Source organism: Python bivittatus, unplaced genomic scaffold (assembly GCF_059951505.1).
Source record: "Python bivittatus isolate LINGU-HERP-01145 unplaced genomic scaffold, Pbiv_v1 ctg000020_np1212, whole genome shotgun sequence".
Lineage (NCBI taxonomy): Eukaryota > Metazoa > Chordata > Lepidosauria > Squamata > Pythonidae > Python > Python bivittatus.
In genome coordinates this window covers 123596827-123617993 of record NW_028277030.1, presented here as the reverse complement: position 1 = coordinate 123617993, position 21167 = coordinate 123596827, and the positions used below count along the sequence as shown (strand labels likewise).

Sequence of the window (21167 nt, the reverse complement as noted above, 5' to 3'; positions counted from 1 at the left end):
TATATTAACAATGACTTAGTCTTTTATTTTTAGCACCATTTATTTTGCCAAAGTCTTACCATGATTCTTCAGCACATTAGTGCTCTCTTGCTTTATGTGTTACGCATACATATATACATATTCACATGGACTGCATATGTATCTAGAAAGGTACACAAGTGCATACTGCACACGTGTGTATAATCTCCCTGAGTATCCTTAAGGAAAATGCTGTAAAATCAAACAGATTCATATAACCCCATGACAAGTTTCCCCTCTCCTCCATGCAATGCTCTGTTGATCTGGTTGCAACTTCATCCAAAAATCACCCCTGCTAAATCTAAAAACTCCTCTGCCATTGCACTTGCATTATTACACGCTAATTTCTCCTTTCAAAGACAGCACATTAACATTTGAACATAGTATCACTCTGGCTCCCAAACCCAACATTTTTAACTAGTTGTCTGGATATCCATTACTGACTGCCAAAGGACTAATTATGAAATACTCGGGGGGGTGGAATCCTGTCCCAATAATCTATTGATTAGCTTCAGTGTTATTACCATTATGAGTTCATAGCATGTCATAAAGCAATAAACCAAAATATGTTCAACACTTTGAACTACTACATGGAAATGTATATACAAATATCACATAAGTTATGTGAAGATTATTTTTTTTAACCCATTCAATCGTGTTCGATTCTTGGAGACTGCCTGGACAAGTCCCTGCAGTTTTCTTGGCAAGGTTTTTCTTGCCTCCTTCCTAGAAGTGAGAAAGTGACTGGCCCAAGGTCACCCAGCTGGCTTTGTGCCTAGGCAGGACTAGAACTCACGGTTCCCAGTTTCTACCCTGGTGCTTTAACCACTACACCAAATTGGCTCTCTGTGTGAAGATACTGAACTGCTAAAGGTCACACAACTGTAATTGTCCATTTCCTCCATGTTTTTCTACAGTGAGCAACATGTCCCCTCTTGTCCTCATTCACTATACTGTATTTCTGAGCTGTCTTCCAAGGCTGTGGTCTTCCCAATGCAATTCACAACATAAAGAATCAAATTAGATTTCAAATTATGAAGCACCTTTGATCTAAATACAGCATTCGTGTATTTCCCATCTCATAATGCCAGGAAATTGTGCTACAAAAGCCACAAAAAAGGGGTTCAGAAACTTAATGGGGCCTCTACCTTCACTTTAACTTCTAAGGACCTTATTGGTCTTTATTAGCAAGCTGGTCTATAGAAATGCCCATTCTTTCTCTTTAGAAATTATATTACAGTGGTACCTCGGGTTACGAACGCCTCTGTTAACGAACTTTTCGGGTTGCGACCAGAGTCACGGAACGGATTAAGTTCGTAACCCGAGGTACCACTGTATTTTTTTAGAAACTAAAAAATCGAATGAAACATGCTCTTGTCTTGACTTTGCCTGTAGTTTGTAGCTGATACTATGCTTCCTTTTAGAAAATGCCTGCCTTCACATGTTAGTCCTTTTCCTGGAACTCTTAATCATTTACTAATTTTAAATCCAAGAATGCAAGTATTTGAGAAGCAAATTAAAACTCAGAAGCTACAGTGAGGCATCTGTCAAATTAATTCTCTCCCTGTATGCATTCTGTGAGTCTCAAGGAAGTGGACAAGGTTCTCAGAACTGTTAGCCCAGCCACCTGTAGGTGATAAATCCCCTCCTCAAGAAACAATTGCTGGACCCAACAATCTTGGCAAATTTTAACCTGGTCTCCAACTTCCAGGCAGTGTTGGTGGGGAAGAGAAACTGAGCCCTAGGCCCTTGCTTGACAGAGTTCCTCAGGGCTTGACACTTTCCCCTCTTCTATTTAACATCTGTATGAGACCTCTGGAGGAGAGCATCTGACAGAATGGGTCAGATATCAGCAATATAATGATACTCAGTTGTATATCTCAACCCCTGCTTGACTAAGTGAAGTTGCTGAGTGCTGACTCAGTGCCTGAAGGCTCTTAAGGTCTGTATAGGAAAGAACAGGCTCAAGCTCAACCCTAGCAAGACCAGGTAGCTCTGGATTCATGGATTGGTTGTGAATGGGTAGTTTCCACCTTTGGTTCTTGATGGGGTTACATTTCCTCAAGCAAAACAATTTCAAGGGCCAATAGTAGCTGTGGCCAGGAAAGCTTTTGCAAAGATTCCTCATATGCACCAGTTGCACCCTTTCCTGGATTGACAGACTCTTCCCATGATCTCTTATGTCTTAGCTACCTGGTGAATGGACTACTGAATGCCCTTTACATTGAGCTGCCCTTGAAGATCACTGAGAAACTATAGCTGGTCCAGAATGCAGCTGTGTAAGAAAGTATGGGCACACTTCAATATGCCTATGTGCCACCACAACTTCACAAGCTGTACTGGTTACCAGTTGGTTTCTGGATGCAATTCAAGGTACAGGCTGTCATTTATAAAGCACTTCATGGCCAGAGCTCTGATTTACAGGACCTTTCTCTAATTGCACTTTGTCCATCCTATAATTCTGACAATGTGGGCATTCTTCATCAAACAAACAATGCCATATGGCTGAGAGCCAAAGTAATGCCTTCTCTGCCATCTAGAATAACATTCAGATACACCCAGGGTCCAATGAGCTCCAACCTTGCTGCCCTTCAGAAAAGCATTAAAAACTTGGTTTGTTATCCTGCCTGAATGGTTCCTGGAATTTTCCTTTTCTGTGCATTTCCCCAATGCATCCTATTACTGTATCTGGTTCCTTTGTTTTATAATTTTTGTATCCTTTAGTCATTTTTATTAGGTGGATTTATAAATTGAATAGATGACAACAATGATTATGATAATGACTCAATTTGAACATCTCCATAATTTGTCCAAATCAATGTAATTTGGTTCAGGATTCATCAATGTGTGATGTCACCATATTTTTTGGTGATAATATTTCATAGTATCCATAAGGATAGAATTAATCAGAGTTCTGATTACAAAGCATTCAGCAATAACATACTGAAGACCTTTTGCTGAAACACAGCAACTTTGATATCAGCAGCTGAATGACCTAGGAAAGTAGAAAGTTCTCCCACAGATTTCTGAATTCCATTGTTTTAGTCCAATTTGTGATGCAAATGCAATACTGCAAATTATTAAACACTGAAGCAACAGTCATGGAGAATATCATATTAGAGTCCCCTATCGTAGGGGAGATGGGTGTTCATTTTTAACATGTTCCTCCAATTAACTGAAACATTCATCTGAATAACCTTTAAAACAAGAGCAGTGCAGATCATTTCCTAACCAGCAGACCTTCATTAAGAAGCTGAATATAAGAATGTACATATATAGCTCAAGTAATTAGAATAATCAGAAGCTGCCCTATAGTGTTTCCTGAATCTGCTAAGGAACATCGCTTTGATTTCTTACAACTGCTCTTTCTGTTAAAAGATCTGAGCCCAAGAAATATGAAAAACTGAAAAGACGCAGGGTTTTTTTTCTTTGAAGCAGCCAAAATTTAAGACATTTCCAACCACCAAGACCATTTAAAATCCAAATGCAAAATGGAGATTCATTCTGTAAAAAAAGATTAGTGGTACATCCCATTTGCATCAACAATGTTCTTAGTACAATGCACAGAATTCTGTTGCCAAATTATCATATTTAGTGTTTCACATTACTCATGATTTGGGCAACTCAACACAACTCAAATATTATTGTTCAAAACAAATGCACACCTAATCAAAAGCCTATCATTTTGCCCTATATTTTATCTGAAAATAGAGATATGGGAGGAAAAGAGCAGCAATAGGAAAGAAGATAAAGGAACCCAGTAAGTTCCAGTGCTTCAGCTCTGACTCACTTCAGTGTAAGGCCACTGCACCACTCAAGGGCAGTATCTGTTGATATAACTGGACAGGACTGCACCCACTTGAACAGCAAGCTCAATTCCATGATTTTTTTAATACAGGACTATTAGCATAGAAAGTTGCCTAGCACCAAATCAGACCATTGCACTACAGAGTTCAGTATTAGCAGTGTACAATGGATGGCAATAGCAACCCAGGATTACACGAAGAACTCTTACCTGAAGATGCCAGGTTTTAAAACTAGTACCTTTTGCATCCAAAGAAAGCATGGACTCTACTACTGGGGCATGCTTTATTAATGTTTTTCCTGACTCGCTACCATTCCATAACTTTCTTTCTGCTGCTTTAATATGGAAGCATTTCATTAGGCCTAACATATTTGGGCTGTAAACAGTCAGATCACCACTAGACATCAGCAAAGAGATGCAGAAAACTCTGATTCTTTGCTGCCATCTATCTGCTTTTTACAACTCAGATATGATAGGCCTACGTTTTGTGAATAACCATCCTTTTTAGCAACCAGCAGAGTCCTAACGCTTCCTCAGAAATCCAAATATGCCTACATGCCCCAAAATATAACCTACTCTGCACTGCTCTAACATATCTACAGCTAAGGTCAGAAAACTGTCCAACTTGCCTAGAGTGACTTGTTATCCTTGTAATTATAAAAACAAATGATCTCATAACATACAAGCAGTTCTAATTGGTTGCAGAAAGGTAAAATACCATTGAATTCCATTAAAAAGAGCTTTTTTTGCAATTACTACTATTCCCCAGTTATTTAACATCAAATCACATACTGTACAGGTAGTCCTTGACTTACAACAATTTGTCCAGCAACCGTTCAAAGTTACAGCGGTGCTGAATGAATGATGGTTACAACTGGTTCTTGGAGTTACAGCCATCCCAGCACCCCCATCGCAATCTGGGCACTTGACAACGCTTTCACACTTACCAAGTACCACAATCATATGATCACTATTTGCAACTTTCCCTGCCGGCTTCCCCAGAAAGTCAGTGAGGAAGCCAACAGGGAAGGTCACAAGTCACTGGGTAAATCTCCCCCACCCACATACTCTCCTCAACCCCTCTGCGCTCATGCCACACTGGCCTTCTCACAGAGCACCTTTGCTCTACTCTCTTTGCAGCCTACTGAGCTCTTGCATTGGGAGGGTGTGGTTCCATGCCTTCATCTTTGGAGAGTGGTAGCAGCTGTGTCTGTTGGTTGCTGGCCAGCCCCACCTTCTCTGCTTGCTCAGACAAGCAATCCGTCCAGTGCCTCTGGAGCTGATGGCTCATTGTCTGTGGGCACTTCTGGAACTGACTGCTCATTGGTCTCCCCCTCTGACTCCAATTCTGAGCCCACCATAACAGACTGTGGGATTCAGTTAACGACAGCAACCAGGATCGCAGGGATTGCCGTCACTAAGCGATGTGGTTGTGGCTTACAAGTGCATCGCTTAGCCACAGAAATTCCAGTCCCAATTGTTGTCATAAGTTGAGGACTACTAACCTATTCATTAGGGCAAACCCCTGCTCGGAACCTTGCTGTCCTTTCCTGTTACTTCCAGCGCAGATTAAGAGTTACAACTGCTATAATAAGGAAATTGTATCAAGCATCATAGACATTGTCAAACCAGGTCAGAAAGCAAACTTCTAGGAATTTCTGAATATAGAATCTCTTACAGTTGCCTATTATTTAATATTAAGGCCTCTGATTATCATCTGGTGTTTTATACACCTGCAGCTTGAGGTAATTACAGGAGTGCAGTTTCAGCTACCATATTTCTCTATAAGAAGCTATATAACCTGTTGTCTACTAAAGCTTTGGGTCCAGTTCCTTGAGCTACTCCAAAGACTGCCACTATATGGTTATCCAATTACATAATTAGAAATATAATTATTGTAATTCGTTTTAAAATTAATAAAATTACTGGGGAATAGTAATTACAGCAAAGCTGTTTTAATGGAATTCAGTGATATTCTACTTTTATGAAATTACCCATATGATAAGATCTGGCAGAGTGGGTGCACGCCAAGTCCCTTTAATCAAATAAAGTCATATATTGGGACATTGGAAGCAGGAAACTGTTGAGCTCCTGTAGGATTTTGGGTTTGTTTGTATGCCTTTTTCTCCTTTGTGCACACATCACCTGTTTTTATTGTTTCTTGCTTTTAAAGTGTGAACTTCCTAGAATCATTTGGAACTGGGTGATCCCTACATCATGTAAATAAATAAATAAAGTGTCAGAAAGCAAACATTATTAAATATAAGAGATCAATCGTATTTAGTCTGGGTTACATATAATTTTACTACCTTTTTGTCCTGCCCTTCCCCCCTGCTTTTTTGTATGTGGCCCCAGGCAAGCCACTAAAAGACCCAATGCAGCTTCAGCATGAAAAGGGTTGTATATCTGCGCTTTATATCTATACTAGAATATACTAGAAGTTACGGCAACCATCAGAAAAAATAGCAGTATGCAGTTGTATATTGGGCTGGGCTCTACAGAGAAGACTGATCTGAATGGCTACTTTAAAGTCATCACCTGTCTGCCCCTTTTCCATTAGTGAGCGCTCAGTCTCTACTTAACACTACATTTCAGAGAAACACAGAATGGCTTCAACTCTTCACCTGAAGTTGTAGTGATGCTATATCTTGTCCCTGAATTTGCCAGAGATTTGTGAGGAGGCACAGGATCAAATGCAGTCATCAATTACACCTGACCAGCAAGGCCATCAAAATAAGTGGTCCTATGTGAGGTGAATTCTGCCAATTAAGATGAATATTAAATCAAATGTTCTTTCATCCAGGCCGCACTTTCCTTCTGGAGAGGGGCTTCCCACATACTGCTCAAGGGCCAAGGACAGCTTTTTGCCAGATGCACACTCCTGACGCTGTAAGAGATACTGAAGCAAAACACTCCATTTTAGCAGGGCACTTACTACTTAGGGCAAAGGTATGCCAAATGCTGTAGAAAAGCTAATTGTGTATTGCTCTACTTTGGCAGGGAGTAAAACAATGATGACGGTCCCTAACCTCTATTCTGTTTCTAAGCTTCAGTTGTTCTGCTGTTTTGGCAAAACACACAGGAGAGAGAGAAACTGGCCTGTTGTTTATCGATTAAAAGACACCTCAGGTGGCATCATTCAATTTAAATTCATTTTAAGTGGTATATTTAGTGGCCGGGCATGGGCAGTTTAATGCTATTTAGAAATTACGTGCTTTACATTAAAATTTGCTGCTGCAAGAAGCATTAAAATATCACTTGATATCCGTAATCTCACTTTAATGAATTATGATAATCAAACTTGAGATATGGTCACCAGAACGCAATTGCTTAATGAACTGTTTTTTAGCATTCACTGTGATAAAAATGAGAAGCAGGGGCAGTTTCATAAAATACACCAGGGGAAGCTTTTTCAATTAACTACTGTAGAACACTGAGTTTTCTAGTTTGCACAGTACACTTGACAAATACTCTCAGTATTCAGAAGTGGTGCACCTAGAAAGACTAATTTTATATTTATTTATTCATTTGTATATTTAACAACCACCTTCAATTTATAATTCCCATAGCAGCTGATGAAATGTACTAAACACAACAAAAACACATCAAGCAAGCCAAATTAACAGAAGGGTTTACCTAAAATTTCAGTCAACAGCAATCTATTTTCCTAGATACAATGTGAGAATAAAAGCCCTCTAGAATTTGCAAGTTTTAGCTTGGCATCTGAAAACCAGCAAATTGCTTAACAAGTGTCACCAAAGGTGTCAGCCCCATTAGATAGACCAGATCAAGAAATCAACTCCACAAGAAGGTTAGAACTACTATTATTGAGATTGGCTACAACAGAATCTTGCAAATCTGATTATGTTGTACCTCCTCCTCCTCCTCATAGTTCAATGAATCACTGAGGTATCTGTCTGAGCCACTTCCAAATACTATCTGTTAAGGATTTAAATTATTAGATTATTTATTTTAAATAATTATTTTATTATAATAATATATATTATTTTATTATTTATTGTTTAATAATTATTAGATTATTAGATTTTTATCCTGCTTTTTTTTAATATATATATCTCAAAGTGGCGAATATACCTAATACACCCACCTATTTTCCCCACAACACCACCACCATGAGGTAAGAGAGGGTAAGTGGTCTAGCCGGTCACCCAGCTGGCTTTCATGCCTAAGGGAGGCCTAGAACTCAGTTCCCTGGTTTCTGGGCCAGCACCTTAATGGTTACACCAAACTGGCTACTCATATGTTTTACCCCTTGTCACCCTGGCAACAGAGTTTGCATATCTTCAACAAGGTCATCTTCCTTACTCTCTATAATAGGAAAAGCCCTTTCTCACATTGCCACAAACAACTCCACAGCTATTTGTCAATCCAGGAAACCTAAGAAAGTCTGAGATTCAAATGTCCCTTCTATCATGAATATTGTGGCATCAGACAATTCATATGCTAATCAGCTTTCTAACCTACGACATTAAGGAAATCCTGAATCACTCTACTTTTCAATGCTTTTCATTGCTTTGAGTTTGTGGTAGGCAAACAAGGGTCCTAGGATTTACTTTGGTTTTTCATATAATTCCAAGATACAAAAGTCAACGTCTATGTCAAAAGAAACATACTTGGGATTCATTTACAAAAACTAAACTCAGGAATTAGTGAGATAAGAACTGGAAGGAAATAATAATTCATAATACTTCTTTGTCTGATTATGTACCATCAAGTTGGTGTTGACTCTTAGTGACTAAATAGATAGATTTCCTCCATGACAATCTGTCATTAATCTGGTCTTTCAGGTCTTGTAATGGTACACTCATCGCCACTGTAATTGAGTCCTTGCTGCTGGTCATCCTATTCTTCTCTTTCCTTCCACCTTTCCCAGCATTAGGTGGCTTTCACTTTGTAGGTATAGACATATCATGGTACCCAAATATCTTTTCCAAGGCCTCCATGGCTGCCCTATCAAGTGCTAATCTGTGGCATATTTCTTGACTGCTTGTTCCTTTGCTGTTGATGGTTGATTCTAAAAGGCAGAAGCTATCTATCACTTTGATATCTTCATTATCAGTTCTAAGACTGGTTCTTGTACCTCTTGTCATTACTTTGGCCTTTTTTATACTTAACCTTAATCCCACTTTTTCACTATGCTCCTTGACTTTTATTACTAAACCTTACAGATCCTTTGCATTTTCAGCTATTGGAGTAGTGTCATCAACATAGTGTAGGTTACTGATGTTTCTTCTTCCAATTTTAAAACCACATTTTCTTCCAATCCAGCTTCCATTAAGATTCTACTGTATATTCAGCATATAGCTTGAATAAATAAGGGGAGAGCATACAATCTAGTCATAGTTCTTTGCCAACCTGAAGCCAATCTGTTTCACTGTGTTTTGTTTGTACTGAGGCTTCCTGACCCGTATATAGGTTTCTCATGAGAACAATGAGATATTTTGGGATTCCCATTTTCCTAAGCACAGTCCACAGCTTGATGCAACTGATGCAACCAAAGGCTGTTCTATAATCAATGGAGCACATACTGACGTCTTTTTGGTATTCTTTGGCTTTCTCAATTATCTAGCATGCATCAGCAATAATGTCTCATGTTCCTTGGCCTTTTCCAAAGCCAGCTTCAACATCTGGCATCTCTTTTTCCATGTAGGGCTCTAATCTGCATTGGATTATCCTAAGCATTATTCTGCTAACATGTGAACTTCTCTGTCTAGCCCATACATATTTGCAATACAATTTAAGACTGTTCTTAAATTAGATTAGAATTTTTTGCTCATTTAATGCAAATTACCCAGACCCACATCTACTTTCCGCCGATGACTACTGTAATAGGATGTGGGAATGACTTTGGGAGAAAGGAGAAAAAGCCACAGACTAGACAACCATCATGCGAAAGGTATCTCAGCCCACAGAAGCAAAAGGGATGTGGGAAGCATCTCAGAAGGGACCCTCCCTAGCTTTCTGGAAAGTAAAAGTAAAGGAGGGGAAAATGCTTTCAGACTTGCAAGATTCTGTTACTGTAACCTTACAATAAAGATAGTGTTAACACTCATGGTTTGTGCTTCTTGTCTGGACTACCTCAAAGCGTTGACAACTACTGTATACTTGCTAAATTTCATTATTGCTAATCCACGATATTTCAAACATAGTAGAATGCAGAGAACAGCAAGAAGAGACAAAGGGTTATAAATGAATACTCAAATAAACTGAAGATAACAATCAAACAGGGACAAGAAAATTACAGAAATCAAGGAATGATATGCAAGGATGGGTATGATAGAGGACAATGAAGGCAAAGATCAACTGATAAAAGAAGATATATGGAAGAAATAACATGAATATATGAAGGAACTGAACAAAAAAGACCCCAAATTGATAATATGAAGCATTAATTTGATCAATGAACAGACAGAAGCTTCATTTCGATCACTGACCAATACAAATACATTCTATAAAACAAACAAAGCAAAATTATCCCCTAACATCAATAACTGTTGGCAACCATCTGTGGGAGAAGCTTACACATAATGTGGCAGCATTTTGCTACTTTTAGAGAAACAAATTTATCTTGGTTGTTTAACAGATAATGCAAATAAGTTATTACAGTGTTCTGGAGATCAATGAACTGTTGCACAATGTATAGAAGCCAAAATAACAATAATACCTATTTTTAATAACCCAAATCTCACAAAATTTGGCACTTTAACACAAAACCTCATAAAACTTCAGGTAAGAATACTGGAACACTAACAAGATTACACACACACACACACACACACACACACACACACATATACACAGGGCTTTCAAGTGAGACTTGACCCCTGGCAACTACATGGACAAGTCCATGCAACATTTTGGGAAATGGTTTGCCGTTGCCTTCTTCCTAGGGGTGAGAGAGAATGACATCCCCAAGTCAATCCATTAGCTTTCATGACTACAGGGGGACCTAAACTCAGGTTTCCCAGCTTCTAATCCAGCACCTTACTGGCTAGATCAATCTGGCTGTCTCTATATACAATACATGTATGCATGTGTGTGAGAGTGTGTGTGCAGATATATAGAAAGATACATTGGCATATCCTGTGGATACAACCTGGAGGGATCAACATCACACCGCCAACTCCCATCCTAGAGAGTTTAGATCAGGGTTTCCCAAACTGTGAGGTTTACCTCCCTCGGGTACAATTGTTTTCATTGTTCATTTGTGTTCATTTTGGTATTTGGATTTTAGCAGAGGTATGTACATTAAGATTACACTAAAGGGAGGTATGATGGCACAAACTTTAAGAATCCCTGGTTTAGGTCAATTTAAGGTAGGGACACATGACATGACCTTTTCATTTGTTTGCAGAACCCAGAATACAGAACTCCTTGCTCTGGGAAGATTCTTTGCCCCTTCTTTAATAAGCATGCTACTGCCACTGACCGAAACTTCATATTTCATTAAGGCTTTGTTCTGCTGATTGTTTAAATTTAGAGTTTTCTTTAGATCTTTGGTGTTTATCTGTCCTTTTAAAAATACTTTCATTTCAATAAACTTAACAGCTTTTGAAACAAAAAAGTAAGATTAAATTTCCTCCTATGAAACAAAACAGAACTTCCATATGAATGGATCTCCACATCTTTGCTCAAAGAATTTTAGACAAAGCTACATTCTTAATGACATTACCTAGGAGCAAGCAAACTGCATAATATCAATTGTTTCATACTTGCTTAATCAGATATTCTTTTTCACAGACCTGGCCTGGTACCTCAAAGCAACCCACATTAAAAATGCAATAAAAGATAACAACTGAGCACGAAACATAATAAAATGCTATCAAAGCAACAATAAAAGCAGGTCAACATCAGCAGCTAGATCAATCAGGCATAATTTCAGGGATGATACTTTCAGAATACAGTCAGGAATCTCTCTTATCCCTTCTCCCCAAGCTAGAATCACAGAACATTTGTCAGTACATAAGACTATTTTGTTTATTAACAGACTAAGCCTCAAGTACTTTTCATTTTGGCATAGATTTCCAATGAAATGTATTCACTGGATGGACATCTTCAGCTTTTCTTTCCAAAGGAGCTCAGGATGAAGTATGCAGGCTCTCATTTATACTCACCACCGTTTTATGAAGTAAGCTAGGCTGGGAGATAATTTAATCAAAACTGACCACAATGATAGGTGCTTTCAGAATGAGTAATTGTTAACTACACACCCAGTAGACAGATAGATCTGCTTATTCTGAATCCAGGGATTATTTCTATGCATATTCATTTCCTACAGTCATCACTTTCAGAAATTGAGGGCTGAAAATGTAAATGTTATTGCACCAAATCCACAAGACTTCAAACCATTCAATGCCCCACATACTTCAGATGTAAGTGTTCATTTATGTCATCTCAATACATAAAGTACATCCTAATTAAATTTAGAGTGTCTTTTGCCCAATAATTAATTTATACATACACACAAATAGAATATTAGTCAATCCACTTAAACTATTTCAGAACTGTAAGCATCACTTAGAGCTATAGCAAAGGCACTGACTGCCATTAACAAACCGCTTTTTTTTAATCCATAAATAATGACATAGCTTTGAATTGAATTCAGATTGTCAATTTTAAGACTGGGATTGTAAATCAAATATGTATGTATGTATGTATGTATGTATATATGTAAAATCCCCTCTCACCTCTATGTGGTGGTATGTGTCTTCCTCAATCTCGGGTCCTCTACCAGAGGCCTGGGAGTTTGAGGGTTCTGCACAGTATCTTAGCTGTTCCTAGCACTGCACTCTTCTGGACAGAGAGCTCTGATCTCATTCCTGGGATCTATTGGAGCCACTCTCCCAGCTTAGGAGTCACAGCCCCAAGTGCCCCTACCACCACTGGGACCACTTTGGCCTTTCCTTTCCACGTCCTCTTTAGTTCCTCCTTCAGGCCCTGGTACTTCTCCAGCTTCTCATACTCCTTCCTGATGTTGCTGTCACTTGGCACCACTATATTTATCACCACTGTTGTCTTCTGCTCATCTACCACCACAATGTCTGCTTGACTGGCCAGTACCTGCCTGTCCGTCTGCATCTGGAAGTCCCACAGGATCTTAGCCCTATGATTCTCCACGACCGTCTGTGGAATATCCCATCTGGACTTAGGAGTGTCTAGCCCATACACTGTGCAGATGTTCCTGTACACAATACCAACTACTTGGTTGTGTCATTCAGTGTATGCTGTTCCTGCCTGCATCTTATATCCTGCCACTATGTGTTGGACTGTCTCCGAGGCCTCTCTGCAGAGTCTGCACCTTGGGTCCTGCCTAGTGTGGTAGACCTCTGCTCCTATGGATCTGGTGCTTAGTGCCTATTCTTGTGCTGCTATGATAAGTGTCTCAGTGCTGTCTTTTAGTCCAGCTCTTTCCAGCCACTGGCAGAATTTCCCAATGTCAGCTATCTTAGCTATCTGTCAGTGCTACATCCTATGCAGGGGCTTGTCTTGCCATGGCACTTCCTTTGCTTGAACTTCCTCCCATGTCTGCTGCTGCCTCAGGCATTCTCTCAGCAGCTCATCTTTGGGTACCATATTATTGATGTACTGCTGGACATTCTGGGTTTCGTCCAGGAGAGTGGCTTTGACACTCAACAGACCCCACCTGCCCTCTTTCCTGTTGGTCTCTGGGTGTTGGATTTCGGGTGGAAACCTCCATACATTGTGAGGAGCTTCTGGGTCTTCATATTGGCAGCCTCCATGTCCTCCTTTGACCAGCTCACTATACCGGCAGGGTATCTGATGACTGACATCAGTTGTTATCAGTGTTGGTAGCATGGATCTTGTTCTTCCCATTGAGCTGGCTCTTCAGGACCTGTCTTATCCTTTGATGGTACTTGGATGTTGCTATCTTCCTTGCTTCCTCATCGTGGTTCCCATATGACTGTGGAATACCAAGGTACTTGTAGCTGGCCTGCTGGTAGTTCTACCCCATCAGTCTTAACTACCTTCCCTCTCTTTACTACCATCTGGGCACACTTCTCCAGTCCAAATGACATCCCAATGTCCTCACTGTAGATCCATGTCAAGTAGATCAGCGAGTTGATGTCTTATTCACTCTTAGCATACAGCTTGACGTCATCCATGTAGAGGAGGTGGCTGATGGTGATTCTACTCTTGAACTTGTATCCCTATCCAGGCCTTGTGATTATCTGGCTGAGGGGGTTCAAGCCTATGCAGAACAGCACCAGGGACAGTGCATCATCTTGGTAGATGCTGCACTTGACAGCCACTTGTGCAAGCTGTCTTTTTTTTTTAATAATATGTTTATTAAAGTTTAGATATATGTAAATACTAATACAAAACTAAAAGATCTATAAACAAAAAGAAAAAAAGAAAAAGAGAAACAAGAAATAAAGAAATAAAGAAATATAAAAAAGGCTGTCTTTGAAAGGCTGTCTTCAGACTCTTCTCCAAATAATACCCCAGATAGTAATCTCTTTTCATTCTCTCCCTATCTATTTTCAAAAAAGGTTTCAGAGACTTGGTGTTTCCCTTCTGTGGATCCAAACTCTCAGTCACTCTTCTGATTCATTACAGCTCCTTTCTCCATATCATTCTCATAATCAAGCAACTTTGAGTCCATCTTCAGATCCACGGCATCTTTTTCCATATCTTCCACGTCTTTCCTATAACCTGGCATTTCTTTAAAGTCCATTTTAAAGTCTTTATTCAAGTCTTCCTCAACTTCTATTTTATCCAATGAAATCTTCTTCTACAACCTCTATTAGTCCCAATTTTAAAAATAGTTCCTGGACACACTGATTCCAAACAGCTAACAATTCTTCTTTGAAAGAAGGATCCTCCTCCATTGTGTTAAAAGATATTTTTCATTTAATTGCTCTTTGGTTCCTCTTTTTTTTTTTTTTTTTGTCTGTGCTCAGTCATTACTGACCCTGCAGTGACTGCTTTGGATGAGTCCTTTGCAGTTTTCAAGGCAATTGTTTCAGAAGTGGTTTGCCAGAGCCTCCTTCCTAGAGCAGAGCCCGGCTGGTGAGCGCAGGAGGCGGGGTTTCCGTTGCTTCATGCCCTTTTTGGGCGAGCGCGGTTTCGCGCTTACCAGCAGCTGCTCCCAACTCCCGTGCAAGGCGCTGCCAGCAGGCGCCGCCAGCATTCCTCTAGTTAACCTTAAAAGCTCAGTCTTATCTGATGTTTATTTTCAGAAGCAAAACTTTCTCAGGACAGATTTTCTTGCAGTTAAATCCAACATCACTTACTGTATTTTCTTCGACATCTAAAACAATCCTTAAAAAAACTGTTTCACATCCATCTAACCTCTTAACTGTTCCCAATCAGCATTCTTAATTCCCTTTCATTGTTTCCAAATGTTAAAATATTTTTTTTATCTTTAAATTTACTTTAATTTTCTTTTTCCCGGTATAGAAGGAAATTCTCCCAGTGTACAGCAACTTGCCTTTCAGGAGGTTTTTAATTGCCAAGTAAATCACAAATAGGGAGTTTCTGATGTTAATTAAAAGAGGAAGTGAAAGCAACTCTAGTGTCCTTTTAAAGGCTCCACACCATGGCCTGGGCTTGATGTTTTTCCCTTGTCTCCCAGGGCACTCCATCTGCTGGAGATTGCTAGACTGCAATTTCTTCACAGGGAACCTCTGTAAGGAGTGCCTGTGGGTGGTCCTGTCATCTCCTTCATCTGGAAATGATTCCAAAGAGCTGATCAGATTGCCATCTCCTTTAATTACCGCATGGATCGGCTCCACAAAAAATGGAGCCATATTCAATCTGCCATTTCTGCCCCGTAAGTCTTGTGCAAGCTGTCTTGAATTGACTTCCAGTGTTGTCTTCCACAGTCCCATTGAGTTCTTGAGGAAGGTCCTTAGTGTCCTGTTGACTTTGTATAGCGTCAGGCATTCACAGATCCATGTGTGTGGCATTGAGTTGTAGGCTTTCCTGTAGTCAATCCAGGCTGTGCTCAGATTGGTCTGCCTAGACCTTGAGTCTTGGGCGACTGCTCTATCTATGAGCAACTGGTGTTTTGAGCCTCTGGCATTGTTCCCAATGCCCTTCTGAGCTGCGCTCATGTACTGGCCCATATGGTGCTGTAGCTTGGCGGCTATGATGCCTGATAAGACTTTCCATTGTTGTGGGGGAGGCTGGTTATTGGCCAATAGTTGGACGGTGCTGTTCTCTTTTGGGGGTCTTTCATGATCAGCACTATCCTTCCTTAAGTTAGCCAGGCTGGGTGGGAACCTGCTGCTAGCAACTGGTTCATCTGTGCTGCTAGGTGTTCATGGACTGCTATTAGTTTCTTTACCCAGTAGATGTGGATCATGTCCGGGCCACGTGTTGTCCAGCTCTTCATGTTCTTGATCCACTGTTGGATGTCTGCTACTGTGATGGTGACCAGTTCCTGTTCTGGGAGATTACTGTGGTTTGCTCTCAGGTCTTGCAGCCACTCTGCATTAGTATTATGTGTCTTCTCTTTCTTCCATATACTCCAGTACTGTTCAGTTTCTGCTGTTGGTGGCTCTGCTGTTACTGTGTTGTTACCCTGCAGTTGGGAGTACACCTTGGATGGTTCTTTGGAGAACGAGGAATTTATCTTCTTGGCCTCTGCCTCTCTAATGTATCTCCTTAGCCTGGTGGTCAGTGCTGTGAGCCTTGTTTAGCAGTCTCTAGGGCTTCAGATGGAGTCAGGCCCTTTTATGTTTTCAGCAGCCAAGTCTTATCCTTAATCTCCACATCATCTGTAGTGCCACCAGCTAACTAACTTCTTTCCCAGTTGCCTTGATCTTAGCCTCCAACCTCATTTTCTGGGGGTGGGTGGGTGTTGTACTGTACTACTGTTCTTGATTGTATAGCCAAGCATCTCCAGGATTACAGTGGCTGTAGCATACATTAGTTCACTGGTTTCAGTTATGGTGGTAGTAGGGATTGTCATGAGGGCTCTATTGGCATCTTCTAGAATATTATCTGATGGTACTTCTCCACTGAGCCTTGGTAATCAGTCTCGAGGGTTGACTGTAGCTACTTTACCCATGATCTTATACCTCATATCAGCTACTGTGCTCTGTAATGGAGGGGGTGGCAGTGACGTTCCAGCTTCAGGTGTTGGCTGCACATCCAGTTATTCTTCTGGGTCTTCTTGAGTCCAGGATGTAATGTGTAGCTGGTCTATCTCAAGTTGTGAGAGCAGCTTCCTCTTCACTACATTGAAGCGTTGGGTAACTGTTTCTCAGTTAGTGTGGATGGAGGTCCTCTGTCCATCCATAGTTCCCTCATACATTTCATATATCCCCTCTCATTAGGTCTACTATTGTAGTAGTATTCTATCAATTCCAGGTACTCTTGTCTCATCTGTGTATGTGTATGTGTGCATGTGTATAAATAAATAAAAAGTTAACGGTTCAGCTCAATTTAACTCGTTTTTCTTGCTTTTCCAATTATCATGCTCAATATAATGTTCAGCATCTTACTATGAAACCAATCATTTTAATAGTTTTCAGTTGTAACAAAGAAACTGAGTTCCTAGAAAAATAATGGTATAGTATATAATAGTAGAACCAGCTGACTATACAGGGGTTTGGATCCAGACTATTAATTGCTCTTAAAACTCAATGACTGCAACTTACTTTGTACTGTAAGAGGCAATGGGTTAGAGCTAAACTAAACACAAAATAAATTTGGTCTACATAAATAGTGAGATTCACAAAAGATGCCTTAAAATACGTTTCTAATACTAGAAATACTTTCACCATCACAAAAGACAGCAAATGGTAGTGTTTATTCAAGACATCAGATAATAGCTGAGGAACACCAAAATTTAATAAAGATATTAAAGTTTTAAAAGTTGAAATCACAGAGATTGCCTATCTCATGTCATTTCAGTATTCCCAAGAGTGAGATTACTCAAATTTTGTGAAATTTAATAATACTGCAAAATTTGAAGCTATTTTAAAAAAGCCCTGCGATATAGGAGACAGGTACCCAAAAAGTTGCCAATCCCTGTCTTCATGTTTTCCATATCTTACCAGATCTCCCTGGACTAGAGTCTTTTTCATAGTCAAAAAGTACCTCAAACATCTCATATTTCTTCAGCAATCAGTGACAGGCCTCACTCCAAATTATTTTTATCATAACTTATGACAGTGGTAACCAGCAAATATGGAGGAAACTATGACCTCAAGCAAATACTATCTACTCTGTCTTGTTGACATACATTTGTCTCTGTCAACTAATTTACTTCCAAGCAAAGAGGAAGAGAGGGCAAAACTTTGCTCTGCTGGACCATCAAATAAAGGCTACTTCTCTATTATCTGTCACTAAAAAGCCTTTGTTAACATCCCTACCCAATCACCAAATTTCCTGTGTCTGCCTCCAGTTACTTATACTGAATTATTCAGAATGCAAATGCTGCAGAATATTTTAAGCATATGTCTCCTGCAAATATTGTACAATGTATATTTCATAATTGTGATTTGAAGCACAAATGTTAAATGGCTACATGGGCTCAAGATTATAATTCCAAAATGGTGGCAACAGGGCAATGCACTTTCCAGATCAGCTTTCCCCAACCTAGTGTCCCATGGGTATCTTAAGACTACAATTCCCAGAATTCCCAGCCAGCACAAGCCATTGAGCACTGAGAAGAAATGCATTATTTATTTACTACCTTTCCTCTATTTTGTTCTTATCCATCAGTGGTTGTTTGATCCACTGGTTCATTAGCCTTTGCCCTTGAGGTGTTTTGCACTTATTCAACAATCCAGCCAGTGAATGTGTTCCTTGGGCAAATTCTGAAGAATCCTGAGGAGAAAAAAAAGATAAGCATGCATGCTGCAAAAGAAGGAACTTTGGTTTCATAAACAAAACGAAACAACCCTCTTTACTTCAACCTAAGGGAAGAGAGGAATCTGAGTTACAGCTAGTCTTCAAGTTTTCAGAAATGGCGATTGCTTCTTTGTCCCAAGTTGCTACATACGTAATCTGATCCTTTAACTACCAATTAATTCTCTTTGCAATCTCTATCGTCAGTCTGCAGTTTGAACTCAAATCTCTTAGCTGTAATACTAGGCCTCATTTTGCCTTTTTCTTTCTTCTTCTGCCATCTTTTTTTTCAGTTTAAGGATCTTGCACTCAAAGGAACATGGCACCACGGCTGGTCCTAGGAATTGCTCATCAATTAATAAAATGAGGCTTCCTTTATAAAATCCTGACCACTGGAGTGTACAAAATGTTTCAAACTCAAGTTCTGCGCTTAGAAAAAGCAATCCATGTCCCATAGTTCTGTCTTAACTTTGGGACACAATTGGATTATTTTATTTTCTGCTGTTTTGAGTGATTTATTATTCAGATTAAAAAGAATTCAAAACACGCCCTTTTCTAGTCATTTCATGAAAAAGGAGAGAACAAGAAATTTGTTTTAAGATTCCACTGTCCCATATGTCTGAAAACCTAAAACATTTGAATTTATTTTCAGGACAAAACAACACACACAAAACCTTCTAATGGAATATTCTAAATTGGATTTTTCTGAGCTCAGAACAAAACTTTTTTTCTATATTATACGTATACCTGCTAATCTTATTTAAACAGAAAACAAGAGGAAGAATGGCAAGAGAGGAGAAAGTTATATATTTTGTATTTCAGTATTTTTTTCTTTTTAGTAGACAAATTAAATTTGTCAGCAATTTGAGAAACTCTAGCCTACCCATTAAAGACGTCACAAGAATACAGAACAGAGAGGTAAATATAGCATTTCAGGAGGGAGAAAGGCAATAGGTAAAAGTCTTTCCTTTCCATGCATATTTGAACAGATATACTATATCCATTTAAAAAAGAGGAACCAGAAGCCAACTGAAAGGAAGTCAAAGTTCAGTCTATTCTTTAAATGAATAAAACCACATAGAGCTTTGAAATAAAACACTAGGCTTCACAGGGGTATATATTCCAAGATCAATACCACTCTAACACATCCCTGCCAACTTCATAATGTGAGTTCTATAACTAGCCTCTGCTTAGATTAAGGTAATGACAGACATATAGAACGGATAAAAAATGTATTGTCTTAACACATTCTACTTTTACACTTTTGATGATCTTGTGATCCAACACTTTGATGATGTTGGTGGTGGTGATTCCCTTTACATTTTTACTAAGTCAATTTTTGGCATTTTTTAGCATTTTAACACTTTCACATTTAATGAGGTAATAGGTCTATTCTACCTATTTCAAATTTAGCACCTGCAGTTCAATCCCCAGTTTTGCTTTCACCTTTGGATTTGCACACTTTATCAAGTTTATATATGTTTAATATATACTTTATAATATATTGTACACTGCCTAGTGAAATCATTAATCTGTTTAATGCCTTACAGTGGGAAAACAGAGCTACAATATTTAACTCAGCAAGCTCTTTATAAGACTGATTAAACATTTTTTTTAAATGTACATAAACAAATCTTGAACCAAAATAGAGTTAGAGAGTACACACCTGGAAAACTGAAAGCACTGTTTATATTTTAATAACAGAAACGTTAAACTGTAAACCACTGTGGAAGGAACTGTATCCAATTGATGGGATATACATCTTTGATGATGACAATGATGATAACAATGATAACAATTAGCGGCAACAGAATTCAGGCTATGAGTATGAGGCTCAGAGTATGGTATCAATTCAGGTGTCTGACTCAATATTTTCTCTTTACAGGTAAAGCATTTTCTGCCCCTTGGTAAAGGGGGAAAAAAAAAATTACAAAACTGCAGCTTCCAAATGTCTTCCATTACATGGATGTCTTTAAGAACAATGGCTGGCTGTTCCTTAAAACAGAAGCTCTCGATGTAAGCTTACTATCATATTTTTCTATATAATCTAGAAATGGCTAGATGGATGAGGCTAATGTAAAGTTTACTAAAAGATTTACAAACTTGTTAACAGAGTTTAGATGTCCAAGTGAGCGAAAGGATATTTCCACCCAACAACACAATGAAAAATCCGACATGTGATGACAACTCCTCCCATGCAGTAAATAATATGAGAAAAAGGCACAGCAGGGTTGCTATTGTTCTCCATATCATCAGTGTTGGCAAGAGGATCAGCTCTAAAGGTAGCTCTTTCTTAAGCCACATCAAAGAGGATCACAGAACTACTTAGCTCAGAGAATAGCTTGCAAATAAAAATCAAGCCTTTTTACACTTTTTGAATGAGAAACTACCTAAGAAGTCTAAGCAAGTTACTATAATCCTTAGTATGTAGTATGTATAAATTTGAACTACTTTTAATGACTGTATCAATGGATAGCTCATAGATTTCATAAATTGCTCA

General features: G+C 39.1%; 1 protein-coding gene across 1 annotated transcript in view; it reads right to left on the bottom strand.

The window, feature by feature from the left end:
- The window catches only part of MSH2 (mutS homolog 2), a 71949-nt gene that overhangs the window by 38993 nt on the left and 11789 nt on the right, over nucleotides 1–21167 (bottom strand). The window contains exon 6 of the mRNA XM_007428471.4: nucleotides 18513–18646. Coding sequence (XP_007428533.1) covers nucleotides 18513–18646 — 134 coding nt within the window. The remainder of the gene's footprint in view (nucleotides 1–18512; nucleotides 18647–21167) is intronic.